Consider the following 16,673-nt stretch of genomic DNA (forward strand, 5'->3'; position numbering starts at 1 on the left):
TGATGACTTATTTGCACAGAATCTTCATTATGGCAGGAATTACAGTTTCCGACATACTAACTATGTACGTGTACCAACAATAGTGGATGACATTCTCCTACGAAGTTTGGCACATCGACCACAACAAGAAGCTTCAAGTAATCAAACATGGCCGCCATCTTGCAACTGTGCATTTGACATCGATATATGAACACATGAAGCAATCAAAACAGAAAACTACAGACTCCACTCATAGACTAGATTTGTTGTTTGCTAGATTCAGATTCTTGCTTGCTATAACTGCCATCATCTATTGGTGTGTGTGTGTGTGTGTGTGTGTGTGTGTGTGTGTGTGTGTGTGTGTGTGTGTGTGTGTGTGTGTGTGTTGTTTGTTGTTGATCTCTCATCTCAAATTTTGTTACAGAAAGTGACAATATTGGTCGTATTGTGTATGACGATGGCGCCGTCAGAGAACTCTTGGATCGATCAAAGCGAGGAGTGGAAGTAAAGCAAACTCTTGCAAACGAATATCTCAGTTCTTTCAAAGTAGCTAGCTATGTCATACGGAGTAAAGACGAAGCCGACGAAAGAGAAATCCTAAAGGTTTGCCATTGAAGGCAATAGCCATCGGCTGTGCCTGCTATGTATGTTAGTTACTCTATATAGACAAGAGACTAAAAATCAGTCAAGTATTTGTATTAGACAGACTGTCTTGGAAAGTTTAAATTTAATTCTAAATTTTAATTTTTAATTTTAAATTTTAAATTTTAATTCTAAAGTTTAATTTTAAGTTTTAATTTTTAAGTCAAGATGTTACCATTAAGACACTTAGTTTAACTTTGCTGCATTTGGGTTGAACGTTCATGAATGTTAAGTAGGCCACTAATACTCAAATTGGTAGTGAAATCAAAGCAAGAGCAGGTGACTCTATTTTTGCTCAAAATGGAAAAGAATCATAAGTGATTACAATATTTCCTGTAATAGTAAACCGTGAGTTACTATTTTTAAACTAATCTTATTTACGGGTTACCGTATCACCGCACATAAAAGCGCATGCGCTACTATGTGAATTCATCTCAGGGTGCGCGGAATGAACGCGTTAATTTTTGGTGAAAGCCGGTTTTCACGTATAAGCACATGCGCTTTTATGTGCGGTAATACGGTATTGTTTATTCAAACTGATTAGATCCACTGGTGACTATTTTTCAAAGTAATAAGATTCACGGGTTACTATTGTTTCAAACTGATTAGATCCACGGGTTACTATTTTTTAAACTAATATGATCCAACGGTTACTATTGTTTTAAACTGATTAAATCCACGGGTTACTATTTTTTGAACTGATGAGGTCCATGGGTCAAACTAATAACATCCACTGGTTACTATCCGATTACTAAATACTGTAGTTACTAATGAGCAGGATTACTAAAATAGACTTCGGGTTACTATTCAAGGAAATGTGTAAATTGAATTTGGTTGTGCATCTAACTCTTGAGTGGTGATTGCGAAGTGGTAATGCACTCGTCCCTCATATTTTGACTCTGAATTTGAGGAAAATTCATAGTTGATTTAGTTGATTGGACGATTTGCTCTGCGTATGCCTTAGTAAGACTGCATTTGGCGTGTCACAATTCTATCATAAAGTCTTGAAAGTTTGAATACTCATTACTGTAACAAGAAAACTATTGAGATTTTAGTAGTACTCGAATGTTGTCTATACAGGATGAAGTTGCTGACACTGATCCTGACTATTGGGAGAAGCTGTTACGCCAGCACTGGGAACAACAGCAGGAGATCATTGAAAGTACACTTGGAAAGGGAAAACGCACTCGAAAGCAGGTGAGCGACAGTCTTGGGTTATTTTACAATTGTTGTGATTAGACATGACTGTGTTTGTGTGGACAACAGATTTTATTTTATTGGCTGTCGTGTGTGGATGTGTAGTTGCTGTTTAATCTGCGACGGTGTTGTTTTGTAGATTAATTACTTTGTTGAAGAGGAACACCAACAAGAAGGTAACATTTGTTTCTGTTAGCTTGCTGTGTGTGTGTCTGTCTGTGTGTCGGTCTGCCTGCCTGTCTGTCGGTCTGCCTGCCTGTCTGTCGGTCTGCCTGCCTGTCTGTGTGTGTCTGTCTGTCTGTCTGTCTGTATATTTGTCTCTGTCTGTTTGTGTGCGTATGTGGGTATGTCTGTCGATCTGTCTGTGTCTGTCGGTCGGTCTCTAATGTGTGTGTGTGTGTGTGCGCGCGCTTGCGTGCGTGTGTGTGTGTGTGTGTGTGTGTGTGTGTGTGTGTGTGTGTGTGTGTGTGTGTCCGTGCGTGCGTGCGTGCGTGGTGTGCCACTTCATATATGTATGCATTAACATGAAGGGAAATGAAAAACTGACTCATTCACTTTACACCATTACATATTTTCCTTTTTTTGTCTGTTATTAGAACTCGAGTCATGGGACGAGGCCATGACGGACGGCGAGTCAGAGAGTGAAGACATCTCCGACGACGAACTCACATTCAAAGAGAAGCCAGAAGGTACGTCACGTTTCTGAATTTGAGAAAAACATGGCTTGGATGGAGTGTAGTCTGAATTGAGTTATGGCGTGAGCCACCTTGCCTATCGAACTCCAGTGGCCGGCCGTGGGCTGATTTCCAACTGAAACGCCAGCGCGTTGCATCCATTGCCATATCCCAATGTCATCTGCTCTGCGCCGCGTCAAGGCCGCTGTTTCTGGTAACCCACCTCTGCGTTAGCAGAGCAGCCATCTCGACTGTGCATTGGCCTCTGTCTCAGACCTTCCCAAGGGTATGAAAGCGAACACAGTACAAAGTACTGGATTCCGTGTGTATACCCCTAAGGCAAGCATCCACCCAAGCCTATGGGCAACACGCGCAGACAAGATTTTACTCAACCCTGGTCACTGACATTTAGTATTGTGGTTGGCACTTACTGTAGAATTACTTTGAAGGTACCACTTCGTTCTTTGAATCTGTTGATGCAATGACATGGTGTCACGTGACCAGTAATGGGGCTTACTAATATCAATCTGATCATTTTCAAATTCTCCTCTATTAAAGAGCCAAATTGCTCAATTGTTTGTGTTGTCATTTCTGTTTGGTTGTCGTAGGTAAGAAGAGGAGAAAGGTTGGTAATGATAAACCGTTGCCACCACTCTTGGTGAGAGTCGGTGATTCGGTTGAAGTTCTCGGATTCAATGCTCGTCAGCGTCGAGCATTTCACAATGCGGTTATGCGTTATGGGATGCCGTCAGCGAACTCGTTCCAGTCTCATTGGTGAGTTACTGTAAACAGATGGAATTGTACAGTAGTAGGGAATGATAGTGAATTGATGAAGTGAGTGAGAGTGGATGGGCTGTTTTGTGGTATTGATGGGTGACATGTAACGTGCTTGTGGAAGCACCTAAAGCTTTGGGCTTTATTGTTGTGCTCATGGTCGTTTTTTTCTAGGCTCTCTAAGGACTTGAGAACGAAATCTGAGAAAGAGTTTAAGTAAGATGAATGGCGTCATCACACACACACACACACACACACACACACACACACACACACACACACACACACACACACACACACACACACACACACACACACACACACACACACACACACACACACACACACACACAATTGTATCCTCATACTTGATTCAATCCAATACATTGAGTTTTCATTACACTCTTATGTTGTAGCGCGTATGTCTCTCTATTTATGCGTCATCTGGTCGAGCCAACCGGCGACAACGAAGAGACATTTCGCGACGGCATTCCAAGGGACGGTCTCCCACGTCACGCCACTCTCGCTCGCATCGGCGTAATGAAACTAATACGTCGCAAGGTCATGGAATACGCAAACGTGAACGGACAGAACAGCATTCCGGCATCGTTACTACAACAAATAAGCCACACGACCGCGCCCACGCCTCAACCACCACCACCAACATCCACTACATCGACATCTAATGAAACTCCAGCTACAGCGACCTCAACAACAGCAGTCGACACGACAGCTCCTGCTTCGAATGTCTCCGAACCGAAGGCAGAGCAAGCAGAGAAAGTCGTCAGTAACACGGAAGGTGGTGACAAACAAGCTGGTCAACAGGTTGAAATCAGCAAATCTGATGTCGTGATTGTTGAGTTTGAGAAGGACGATGTGCATGAGACTGCCAGTCAGGAGCGTGCGCCTGACGTCGAGCTTATTCTGGAGTCGGTTTCTGGAAAGTCGAACTCGGATCTGTGGCAGAAGATTAAGGCGGTGCCGTTTATGTTTAATATTGCTGATGGTGGTTTCACTGAGCTGCATGGGCTGTGGGAGCACGAAGAGAAAATTCAGAATTTTGGGACTTGGTCGAGGCGTCATGATTATTGGTTGCTGGCAGGGATTGCAGTGTATGTGTGACTTGGTGTTGTGTGTGTGTGTGTGTGTGTGTGTGTGTGTGTGTGTGTGTGTGTGTGTGTGTGTGTGTGTGTGTGTGTGTGTGTGTGTGTGTGTTGTGTGTGTGTGTGTGTGTGTGTGTGTGTGTGTGTGTGTGTTGTGTGTGTGTGTATGTGTGTGTGATGTTGTTGTGTTGTTGGTGTAGACGTGGGTATGCGAGATGGAATGAGATATTGGCTGACACGCGGTTTGCTCTTTTGACGCTACCTTTCAAGGAGCAAGGTGATGGTGGTTTTCTTGTTGGATTGTTGTGTTGGGATGTGGCTCTTGTGGCGGGATAGCAATCTAAGACATTGCCAGTCCGTCCGTCGGTCTGAGAGTCGGTGTGTCTGTCTGTCTGTCTGTCTGTCTGTCTGTCTGTCTGTCTGTCGGTCTGTCTGTCTGTCTGTCTGTCCGTCTGCCTGTCTTTCTTGCCCGTTTTACTGTCTGTCTTTTGTCCGTTTCGCTGTCGTTTGTCTGTTTCTCTGTCTTTATTGCGTTTCTCTATCTATTGTCCTTTTGCCTGTCTGTCCGTCTGCCTTTGCCAGTTTTGTCTTGTCTGCCTATCTGTTGCCTTTTCCCGTTTTTCTGTCTGCCTGTTTGTCTGTGTTTGTCTGTCTTTTGCCCATTTGTCTGTCTGTTTGTCTGTCTGTTTGTCGGTCTGTCTTTTGCGTATTTGTCTTTTTGTCTGTTTGTCTGTCTGTTTGTTTGTATGTCTGTTTGTCCGTCTGCTTTTGCCCGTTTGTCTGTCTGCCAGTTTGTTTGTCTGTTTGTTTGTTTGTCTGTTTGTTTGTTTGTCTGTATTTGTCTGTCTTTTGCCGTTTGTCTGTATTTCCGATTGTCTGTTTGTTTGTTTGTTTCTTTGTTTACTTGCTGTTTGCCTGTCTGTCTTTGTCTGTCAGAGTCCACTTGTCTTTCATAATCCATCATTACAACTCACACCCATGCAAACTCTTTACGTAATGATGTCTGTCTATTTGTTTGTTTGTTTGTTTGTTTGTCTATCCATGTGTCTACCTACTCCCTGTATGTTTGTTTGCCTGTGTCTGTCACTCTGTCTGTTTGCCTGTGTGTCTATTCTCTCTTAACAACTGTATGGTAGGTACTCCTGTCGATGTTGCTGCCAAGTTCATGAGCAGACGATTTAAGGTACTTACTCTTAACTGCCACATTGTAACAACTCGGTAGCTGTATCTTCACTTTTACATGCCTTATAGCTGTTAGAGCAAGCTCTCGCTGTCGAAGAACAAATCAAGCGCGCGTCGTACTTAGGAATCACGCAGAGTGGAAATGATCCTGTTATGACGCTTCAGAATCGGTACGAACGAGGACAATGAATACGAACACACACACACACACACACACACACACACACACACACACACACACACACACACACACACACACACACACACACACACACACACACACACATGACAAATTGGATAAGGAGCTACCGTTAAACGGTAATGCTCCCCAGCCATCTGGCTGGGTTTCTGTGCACTAAGTAGGAGCTATGGGCCGTGCTAAGCAATCTCCTGGAGCCTGGCCATATGCTCGCGAGAGCACCGACTGCGACGCCAACTGTTGTGTACATACCCGAAGTCCCACCCGGACCCCAGTGGCTGATGGGCTTTGTAGCAGTACACACACACACACACACACACACACACACACACACACACACACACACACACACACACACACACCACACCACACCACACCACACCACACACCAGCATGTAAGCATTAGACAGACATTATTGTGTATCGATCTTAAAATTTCAGATTTTCCGAAGTCGAGTGTCTCGTCGAAACACATCAAAACCTGATCAAGGAAGCGCACAGAATCGGTCCAGCCGCATTGCTACGACGCGGTATGTCTCCACCATAACTCCTCCCACTCAAACTAATTAATTAATTATTTATGATTTTATCTTGTTTGTCTGTCTACAGTGTTTGTCCAGATTGATGACCTTCTCTCGGAGATGAAGAACGAACTGAGTCGACTGCCCAATCACCTCAGCCGTCTCCAGCCCGTCCAGAACCGTCTTCAGATGGACGAGTGGCGCATCATGAGCAAGCTGACGTCACGGCAGGACATCGTACCTTCGCGCATCACTCCGCGTCCGCCGCATCCGGGACACACGGCGGCGCCGTCGCATCGGCCGACGGGAACGGTGACGTTGCATCCGCCGAGCGTCATCTCGCACCATCCGTCGCCCAGCGTGTCGATTCCTGCGACGGTGATCGCGACCGTGAGGCCGCAAGCGCAGAATATGATACACACGCCGCTGGCGTCCGTCGTGCGCTATCAACCGTCCGTAAGCAATCCTGGATATCACCATCAATCCGGGTCTCTTCCGACGCCGCCGATTCTCACTCGCCACGTCGCACCGGTCGGCACCGTCCCTCAACGGCACGGGCAGCCTCCGACGCTGATGGGAGGACACAACATCGACGCGTCGAAGCAGCAGGGACGTCATAGCGCGTACGATGCGGCGGCGCTGCAGGACGTGCTACGGTACGCGAAGACGGGCGAGGAGAAGGCGGTTGTCGGCATTGCGACTGGTATCGATAGTGAAGTGCAGAGTGCGTTGAGAGTGGCGGGAAAGGGAAAGAGTTCGGGAACGAAGGAGGAAAAGGTTGTGGTCACTTTGGATGAGTGATGTGGTTTATTGGTGTCGTATCAATGTGGAGTAATGTAGACTTTGTGTTGTGCCTGCATGGACACGGTTATATATAATGTATAGACGACAGTGTGTGCAGTTGACGGTATGAAGAACGACGAGGTCGTTAAGTAAGTGAATTTCGTATAGTCGTACTCGCGCGCCAGTGCATGACGTCAGTTTTAAAGCTAGATCATGTAGAGACATTTGGAGTAGGGTATTTCCCAAACGATTGCGTAAGGCGTTCACGATGATCACGCTACTTTACAACGGTTGATGTGGGAGAGTAAGGGGCCGGTCATTATTAAGTGGCGGGGGCTGGCAAACTTACTGTGGGGCCATAAGTTTGAAAGTCTGGTTTGCAGGGGTTTGAGGCACTCATCCCTATACGCAAGAATACTTTCACGAACGCCCTCGATCCCTAGTTCGGTTGCGCACTAAAATCCGCGCAGTTCTTCAGAGTATGTATACGACTAAGCCGTGCAACGTGCATGTTGACGATGCTGCCACTCAAACTCGAACCAGTGGTTTTATGGATGAAGATTCTTCAACGCCAGAGACTCGCTAGTATACGGAATCTTGTCAAGAGAGAAATGAAAGACTTTGGCACAGTTTTGCTCGAAATTTGATGACACATTCCAATATAGACTTCGTAATAGTTTACTACTTGGTCATCTTCCTGGCTGCAGTTGGCACAAGTAAATGTGCCAATGACATGGTGTTCTCGATTGTCACCATCATCACCACCACCACCGCCACGTACACGAGCACAATCGGGCGGTATGGACACAAATCTAGGTCAAAATTTGGGGGTGCACTTGCCCCTTGTGCCCTATGCCGGCTACGGGCCTGGTTTGACAAAGACATGTACAGACAATACTAGCGGTGTTACTAGAATTCGTGTAGTCACGTGAAACGACAGTCGCTTTGTACAATTTCAGATAGTCTTAATAAATTCTAGAAGCAATATGGCGTTTTGATACTTTGGAACGGTTTAGTGGGTTGATAATGTTATACGGGAACCGGACACTGGCAGGCTCACGTGAGTCTGGGGTTGAGGCTAAGTGGGTTCATCGACTGTGGAAACGAGGGTAAAACGCACTTTCGTGCATGTAGAAATGAAGATTAGACAGTTTTTGACAGACTGTTCATGCATGTTTTGGGGTTAAAGTAAAATTTTGCTAGTGAGCGTTTTCACCTCGTGATGATATCTGTAAAGTCACGTGAAAACCACCCACGACTTTTTTGGTGTACAGTTGCAGCTAGCAGCTAAACTATATCCATAGTGTTTATGGCTTTGTACCTTCTCTTTGTTCATCTGGTAAGTTTTCAGCATACGATGATAGCATACTCAGTGCTACACGTGCAGCATGTGCTTTCTAGATTGCTGTTCACCAAAATGGCCGCTGCGTAGCTTTCACGTAGGTAGTTGCATCTCCTCTCCAAAAAATTTGATGACACTCTAACAGTACGACGATTGTCTACTGCATGCTTCAAAAAGCATTTACTTGTCTCGTGATGGTAATGCGAATCAGGAATTCACGTGATCTACGTCAGGGTCTCAACAACAGCGCAAGGCGTTGTCTTCACGGTATACGTTGTTCGCTAGCGGAAAGCTCTCCTGTTGATTGGCTTTAAGGTCAGAACACGTTCTTTGTCGCTGATTTTGCATGTAAGCGTGTAGCTGACCTCACATTTGACCGAGTCGCTCGTGATTGAGATAAAAATAGCTAGACAGGAAAAGACAAGTAAGAACGAAATATCGCTTGTTAAGGAATATATCGTTCCTATTTGTGTGGTCGTTTACTAGTGTGGTCGTTTTCTTGCCTTCTCGTCGCCACGATTTCGTATGCTTTTCTTGCATGGAAGTTACACCGTCAGTCGTCAAACATCGAAAGGTAATGTCAGTTTGCATGTTAAAGGTACACTCCGTCGTTTAGCGCCATGCCTCCGCAAGCTTGATTGCATACTAGACGCAATCCAGTTGGAAGGTTGGGCTGAACTAGAGGCAAAGCTGGATATCAGAGATAGCCGCATTCCCAGACTCACGTGAGTCTGGCAGGGTCCGGTTCCCATACATACGGGAACCGGACACTGCCAGGTTTACGTGAGTTTGCGGACGAGGCTCATCAGAGCGTAGTCACCGTTACAAATAAGGAAAGCGTACGGGAGCAATTTTGCAATCTCGTTTTTTGAAGCAGAGTTCGGGTCACGTGCAAGGCAACTCGTCATCTTTCCTCAGGTCGAAGGCACCGACTAGATTACGTTTCAAGGTTTGAACATGCGAGCGCTACATATCATCCTGAAAACAGAGCGCATACGATGATCACATGGTAAGCAATAGTTAGGTCACGTAAGTGCAAGAGCTCAAATGCAGTGCAGTTTGTCCTTCAGCCTTGCATGCGCATTCATGCCCGTTGCATAACCCACAGGACACATTTTCTCAACGTCTCGCGAGTGTCTTCTAGCATTTTGATGGAGCGAGGCTCCTAGAGTTAGCGCGCGTTGACGGAAATTTCTCACGTGACCACACGTATGCGCTCTGTATTCAGGATTTTTGCTGCTAATATCTAGCCTTCTTATATCCAGCTTGGCCTGTAGTTCAGACCAACCTTCTATCTTGATTGTGTAGCTGTACAATCAAGTTTGCGTGGGCGTAGCTCGAAACGAAGGAGTGTACATATTAGCTAAGAAATGTATCGTTCCCATTGGTGTGGTCGTTTTCTAGGATACCCGCTTGGTTCGCCACGATTCTGCATGTTTTTATTGCATGGAAGTTAGACTGTCAGTCGTCACACATGGAAAGGTACTATCAGGCTTCATGCTAGCTAAGGAGCTATCGTTCCTATTGGTGTGGTCGATTTCTAGCATGCTCGTTTGGTTCGCTGCGATTGTGTATGCTTTCGATGCATGGAAGTTAGGCGTTCAGTCGTCACACATCAAAAGGTAATATCAGTCTGCATGCTATTTGAGCTACCAACCGCTTGGCAGTATTACATGCACGTTTTGTCTAGTGAGTGCATGCCGGTTGTATAGCGCATGGGCCTATAGCTTTCTGACAAAGTGCTAGCCTCGTCCACAGACTCTCTCGCGCTAGCCTTGTCCGGTGCCCGTATGGCAATTCCAGAGTCTGGTATCATCCCGCCTAGTTCTTGCCATCTCTACTTACTAACTGCTATAAGTGAGCCATTAAGTGTGACCTCCAGCGTCATCAAGTGTTTCGTAACATCAAAATTAATTTAGCGTTAGAACTAATCCAATAAACGTAACACACGGGATGCCATGGCCATTGTTTTGGTGTTATGGCATATCCAGGACTTGCAGACAACTGAAGCTTGTTGAAAAGGTAAGTCTTTAGAGTGTTGGTGACGGGTGTCGTGTAGGCTTGTAGTCTGAGATCTACAATTGGCGGAGTGATGACCTACGTAGTTCACATGTGGCCATTACCGTTTGCACGCAGACTAGAGTCTGTAGCAAAACGCGCGCAATGACAAGGGAAGTGGTTGATCTGGACATAAAACTACTGTCTGGATCTTGACACGAAACTATCGTATACCCTTCGAGAAGTCTTCAAGTACAGTAGGCCCTCTCATTTGCGACCACCCCTAAAGCCTGTTAAATTTCGTCGGAAAACGGAGATGGTCTCTCACAGAGGTGCACGTGACATCTCTAATTGCGCACGTGACTAGTTCTTAGACACACTTTACGCATGTGACGTTCTTTCTACTGTACACACGTGACTTCTACAATAGAGCACATACAAAACTATACATGTTTGTCCACTGTCAGAGACTGAAACCAACTTTCTAGTGTACTTTGCTCATTTATCATGTATTATAATGTCTGTTAGTGATCAAGCAAAATGCTGTGCTGTAAATGTTCTACTTGAAAAAACACTGTTCTTCTACTTTGTATATTGAACGTCTGTGAGGTACGTTGTAACTTTCCACAATTGTTGAACTTTTCGAAATCAGCTACAACAATTCAGCGTTATCGTGTGCTACAGCAAAGTCCCTAAGGTGGTGTAAGTGAACAGCAGCCTCCCTCTCAGACAGACATTCACTGGTATCATCACCCTCTGCCTCATCATCGTCTTCTACGTATGTGTCAGACTCATTTTGGGTTTCTTTATCTTCGTTAACAGCACGCTCGAGTGCCCTTTGTTCCCAATCTACATCTTCAGTATAGGAAGTGGCCAGCTCCTGGTCACAGTATGAGTACTCAACCCTTGTTGTACCAAAAGAATGAACCAGAAACCGTAGATCCATTTCAAGATTCACTTCTTCTCCAGCTGTTTATTTTTCTTCCTCCCTCACACTCGACCCCACAAACCCACACTTTTCAAAACACATAGTAAGGGTAGATGGTTGAACAGCATCCCATGCTCTCCTTAGGAACGTGATGGCATCAAGAATATTGACACCTTTTACCAAGACTGAAGCACATCTTACTTCATTCATTCTGGCCAAGATGCTGCGTAGCAGTTGTTTTCGATAGGGCATCTTCACAGTTTGTATGATGCCTGCATCACAGGGCTGAAGTCGAGATGTGGCGTTGGGTGGTAGAAAGACTAATTTTACGTTACTACGGACAACATGTGGATGGGCAGAGCAGTTGTCCACAAATAGCGAGATTGACCGGTTTTCACTTTTCATCTTAATGCTCACGGTGTTTAGCCAAGATTGAAAGAGGTCACTTGTCAATTACGCTTTTTTGTTTACTGCGTAAGTCACAGAAGACAAGCTGTTACTCCTCTGAAACAGCGTGGATTTGCTGAGCGTCCAATTACAAGAGGTGTCAATTTTTCACTCACATCAGAGCATGCAAGTAAAGCAGTTATTCTCTCTTTAGCCTACTCACTTCCTTTAGCTTCACTGACCGTCACAACCATGGATCTGGAGGGCATAGCTCTGTAGAACAGACCCGTTTCATCGACGTTAAATATGTTCCTCAGCTCATAGCCCTCACATACAGATTGCAATCGGCGGGACCAGACGTCAACTACACTGGCATCCACATCAGCGGCTTCACTAGACAAGCACGACAATCGTACGCTGTGTCTAGTCATCCACTTCTCTAACCAGCCATTGGTATCAGAAAATGCACTATGCCCAACTGTTCAGCGTACACAAGTGCTCTTTCTTCTATAAACGACCGCTAACGGGAATTTTCCTTGAACGGGCCTCAACAAATACTCTCAGCCAGCACGGTCAATGTCGTCATAATGCACATTCCTACTCTGATACTTCTGCTTAGGGCCACTCCGGCAAGTTTCCCATTGCCGTCTAATGCTTTTTCTGTCTCTTACTGTAGATTGAACTTGCGTCTTTCCTACGCCCATCTCAACTGCTACACAGCGACAGCTTTTGCCCTGTTCAACTTTCTCAATTACGCGAATCCGATCTTCCAGAGTTAGAACCTTGCGCTTCTGAGACATAGCTTCCGACAAGAGTTCACACGTGCACTCGAACAGTTACGCACTTCCCGGATCTGTTCACCAGTATTGAAAATGCGCAGAGGCCTGGTTGGTCGCTAAAAGAGGTGCCCATGACACATTTTGGTGGTCGCTGGTCGCGTTACGGAGGTGGTCGCTTATAGAAGGTACCTGCTATACAAATTTGGTCCGAGCACAGTCAACGTGGTCGCAAATAGGAGGTGGTCGCAGATAAGAGGGGTCGCAAATGGGAGGGACTACTGTATGAAAACGAATGCATCTTTTCGCGAAAGAATAGCCCTGCAAGCTTCAAGTTGACTCTCCTGACCGTAGTTTCGTGTCAACATCAACCCCTTTCCTTGTCATTGCGCGCTTTTTGCTAGAGTCTAGTCAGCACGCAAATGCTAGTGGCCGCATGTAAACTACGTAGCTCACCACTCCGCCAATTGTAGATCTCAGACTACAAGCCTATACACAACACCCGTCACAAACACTCCATAGACTTGCCTTTTCAAGAAGACTTAGTTGTCTGCAAGTCCTGGATATGCCACAAACACCAAACAGTGGTCATAGCATCCCGTGTGGTAGTATTATCAGATTAATTCTAACGCTAATTTGATTTTGAAGTTACGGAACACTTAATGACGTTAGGGTGACACTTAGTGGTCCGCTTACCGCAGTTACTAAGGAGAGATGGCAGGAAGTAGGTGGGATGATACCAGAACCTCACGCGCCAGGAATTGTCATAAGGGCAACGGACAAGACCAGCAAGAGAGAGTCTAGGGACGAGGCTAACAAAGTTCTAGAAAGAATGTAATCTTTACGAAGCGCCTTCGATAATCTGGTCGCATGACTCGATTGTTAATCATTGAGGTATCCAATTAGATTCCGCTGGTTCTGCACGGAGCATGCTTTAGTATCACAGTGAGGCTGGCGTGTGGGCTCGCTTGCAGCGTTTTACTAATCGCGCGAGTCTATAGACAGGTTCACAGATCTCATTAACAAAACGTAACGTAATTAACGTAGACAGTATTTACAGAATACGTTCGTTCAACATCTAGTTTTGCGTACCCTGACCTTTGGTCGCGTGACTCTTTTGCATTGGGTAAGCCTTTTCACAGTCCAGCCTCTAACCTGCGCGCGCTAATAGAGACTCGTAGCTAATAGGATTGGCTAAAAGAAACCACGTTCTGAATTGCTCCAGTGCTATTGGTCAAACGTTCTGCTCCGTTGAGTCGAAATAGAACACCATGCTATTCAAATGTAACGTAACGTAAAGCTGGATTTACAATATGCCAACGCTTGAGCGTCACGTCGCGTGTGTCGCATCAATTGTCTTGCGTGGGAGTGGCACGCGCGGCATACCATTCACAATATGATTTCTGCCTGCCGTAGATGTCGCTGCATGAATTCCCTATTTGACCACTCGCGCTTCAGTTTTATACTGGCAGAAATTTGCCGAACCCCCGCTTGCTCAAAATTCATTTTCGTGTGTTTTCCTTGCACGGGGGTCTTTGTACATTTTGCAGCTGATCATCTAAAAGCAAGGACAGCCGTCTACACAATCTAGAGAACGCCGAACGTCAAATACAGCGACGAAATCAGTAATCATCGCTCACCGAAAGCCACACGTGCATTTCTGTTGGTTGAGACCTACCGTAGGTGATACTTTCGACGCGATGTGCTTAGCTGCCTGTTAGACACTCCAATAGAGCACGGTTCTATTTGTATGCATCGCGTCGCGCCCATTACGTCTCCTGGCGTTGCGTCGCGTCGCGTCGAGCCATTTACAACTTGAATTTAGTACGACGAAACGCACGCGACGCGACGCTCAAGCGTTCGCATATTGTAAATGCAGCTTAACGTAAGGTAGTTTATCTTAACGTAACGTGATCTCCTTCACATACGAAGCTTGCAAATTTAACTTACGTTACGTTGGTCCAGCGTAGGGTATGTGAACCGGTGTTAGGCATGGCTTCGATCGCTTGGCAATCCTTTGGTTGCCTTATCGATCACCACTGAGGCGATACCTATTACGTTTATTATCTATTGCCAGGCAATAACGTGCAATTGTGTGATAACTCTTGCTCTAAATAAATATTATTTGAACGTCAACTCACCATCGATTGCCATGCATGTGGGTAATAATAGCTGACCTGTATGCCTAGCGCAACTCGACTCAATTAATTAAGGGCATGTACTACGATTTTCATCGATTCTACGGATCCAATTTCACCACCCAAAGAATGTACGTATTTGCGGTAGTTAGATATGCAGAGCAAATTAAAGGGCAACAACTCTCACATAGTTGAAAGCAAAACATGCAACACACGATGAACATCTGAACCTCCGTCGAGCGGTTTTCAGAGACATCACTATTAGTTAGTGCGGAGTTCGGTGCGATAGCAGGCCCTCTTCGTTCACCTTCTAATGGAAACTGCTATATATGTCGCTGGTGGATAGAGTGCCAGTAGCAGATACCGCTAGAACAAACACTTTCCAGTCCTGTCAAGATTTGCGCTTGAAATAGTTTAAGTTAGACATTTACAAATCAAAGACACTAGCTGACACGTTTAGTGGTGTGGCTGGCGTTTGTCTGGTCTTAAGTATCCAGTGCGCGTTAGGGCCGGTTCACAGATCTCATTGACCAAACGTAAGGTATATATATATATATATATATATATATATATATATATATATATATATACATAGGCTCTCACCTTGATTTGCCACAAGCAAGGCTAGCATACCGTCTAATAGCTACTATAAGCTTAATCACGTGCTGAATTGCTCATACCCTTTTGATCAAACTCTCTGCTCCGTTACGTCGAAATAGAACACCATCCTACCCCAACGTAACGTAGCATAGCGTATCTTAACGTAACATCACCTGGATCAAGACGACGCTTGCAACGTTACGTTAATTTGCGTTACGCCACGTTACGTAACGTTGGTCCAATGTAGGATATGTAAACAGGCCTTTATGCTCAAATAAATGATTGTCCGTATCAATTAAGCAAAAGACTGTCTAAAAATTGTATCTAATTACTAAATCATTGTGTTTTGCTAGACTTGAAAAAGAAAAGAAAGAGTTACCGTGTAAGCTTGACAATGCCAAACAAGAAAATAAGCGACTTTGTGAACGTCGTCAAGAGCTAAAGGATGCCAACGAACAGCTCGAGATTACAAGAGCTCAGCTTTTCTGTGACAGGTCTTGCATCTCATCATTGCCCTCCTCTGTTTCCACGCTATGTGAAGATGATGAAGAGAGAGAATTCTCAGAACTGTTCAAGTCAGAATTAGTCTTGTCAAAAGCAGGCAAGACAAAGGTAGCAACAGGTAAAGAACATGCAACAGATCAAACCTCTGGAATGGAGGACTGTATTGCAACATGTCTCTCTATGCTCGCCTTCCAAGACAGCATGACAGAGTTAGAGTTCTTGGCTATTGCTCTAATCTTTGTTAAAGTTCTCTTGTGTGACATGGCGATTCCCAAATGTTTCTGTCTGTTGTAAGCTCTTTTCTTGGCTCCTGAGTTGAACAGGACAACACTGACAACAGATTGCACAGACGACATGTATCTGTTTCAAGCTTTCAAAAGACACGATGAAGCCCTCACTGCATGTGCAATATGTCTGCTACTTCTTTACATCATGCTGGAATCATGGCTGATGGCTGCCCTTAGCAGTTTCCAGAGAGTAGGTGTATGTGTCTGTAGATCCTGAGCTGTTCTGCTGATAGTGAAGGACAACATCGCCTCATACGAGGAGTCTCGAACAAGCTTCTGGAGGAAGGTCGAGAGACAGCCACACACGCCCTGTTTACAATCTTACACATATTTTGCAATAAACAAGAAAAAACTTGCGGGTGTTTGATAGCAGCTCTTGCAATCCTATCAGGCTTCCTTAGTACCAGAGCACGCCCTAAGCCGTGAAGGTCTTCACTTAGTGTCACCTCTCTCTCCTTGGAGGGATACACGAACGTAACCTGGTGAAGAACAACATACTACACAACTACATACGCACACGCTACAACGACTGCGAGATTACCTTCACAGTGGATTGAAGGCTAGATTTCGTTGACGTAAACGTTTCTACTGGAGTATGATCGTCAGTCTCTCCAAATATTGAGCAGCCAAGAGAAGCCAGACGGTTAGATTCAGATTCA

At 45.2% G+C, this 16,673-nt stretch overlaps 3 protein-coding genes across 3 annotated transcripts in view; 2 read left to right on the forward strand and 1 right to left on the reverse strand.

Moving 5' to 3' along the window:
* The window catches only part of LOC134182786 (chromodomain-helicase-DNA-binding protein 4-like), a 30,377-nt gene extending 23,170 nt beyond the window's left edge, over positions 1–7,207 (forward strand). Inside the window, exons 21-32 of the mRNA XM_062650223.1 lie at positions 404–582; positions 1,702–1,818; positions 1,958–1,994; positions 2,415–2,507; positions 3,101–3,266; positions 3,441–3,482; positions 3,683–4,378; positions 4,570–4,646; positions 5,506–5,552; positions 5,621–5,721; positions 6,192–6,280; positions 6,360–7,207. Of these exons, the coding sequence (XP_062506207.1) occupies positions 404–582; positions 1,702–1,818; positions 1,958–1,994; positions 2,415–2,507; positions 3,101–3,266; positions 3,441–3,482; positions 3,683–4,378; positions 4,570–4,646; positions 5,506–5,552; positions 5,621–5,721; positions 6,192–6,280; positions 6,360–7,072 (2,357 nt within the window). The 3' untranslated portion in view covers positions 7,073–7,207. The remainder of the gene's footprint in view (positions 1–403; positions 583–1,701; positions 1,819–1,957; positions 1,995–2,414; positions 2,508–3,100; positions 3,267–3,440; positions 3,483–3,682; positions 4,379–4,569; positions 4,647–5,505; positions 5,553–5,620; positions 5,722–6,191; positions 6,281–6,359) is intronic.
* A 2,597-nt stretch (positions 7,208–9,804) lies between these two features.
* On the forward strand, positions 9,805–16,021 carry LOC134181790 (uncharacterized). The gene is made up of 3 exons (XM_062649057.1): positions 9,805–9,878; positions 9,941–10,018; positions 15,577–16,021. The coding sequence occupies exons 1-3, from the start codon at positions 9,871–9,873 to the stop codon at positions 16,019–16,021; spliced, it is 531 nt and encodes a 176-aa protein (XP_062505041.1). The 5' UTR covers positions 9,805–9,870.
* Positions 11,925–12,509, reverse strand: LOC134182352 (tigger transposable element-derived protein 4-like). The gene is made up of 2 exons (XM_062649752.1): positions 12,311–12,509; positions 11,925–12,187 (listed from the first exon to the last, which is right to left on the reverse strand). Exons 1-2 carry the CDS (start codon positions 12,507–12,509, stop codon positions 11,925–11,927), a joined length of 462 nt encoding a protein of 153 aa, XP_062505736.1.
* Positions 16,022–16,673: the final 652 nt, after the last annotated feature.

This window comes from Corticium candelabrum, chromosome 7 (genome assembly GCF_963422355.1).
Source record: "Corticium candelabrum chromosome 7, ooCorCand1.1, whole genome shotgun sequence".
NCBI lineage: Eukaryota > Metazoa > Porifera > Homoscleromorpha > Homosclerophorida > Plakinidae > Corticium > Corticium candelabrum.

Excerpts from the sequence above, each read along its gene's own strand:
- LOC134181790 (XM_062649057.1), top strand. Across the intron at positions 10,019-15,576 it reads CAGTCGTCACACATCAAAAG|ACTTGAAAAAGAAAAGAAAG; the intron begins GTAATATCAGTC and ends GTGTTTTGCTAG.
- LOC134182352 (XM_062649752.1), bottom strand. The coding sequence starts at position 12,509 with ATGTCTCAGAAGCGCAAGGTTCTAACTCTGGAAGATCGGATTCGCGTA. Across the intron at positions 12,188-12,310 it reads CCCTAAGCAGAAGTATCAGA|TTGGGCATAGTGCATTTTCT; the intron begins GTAGGAATGTGC and ends TACGCTGAACAG.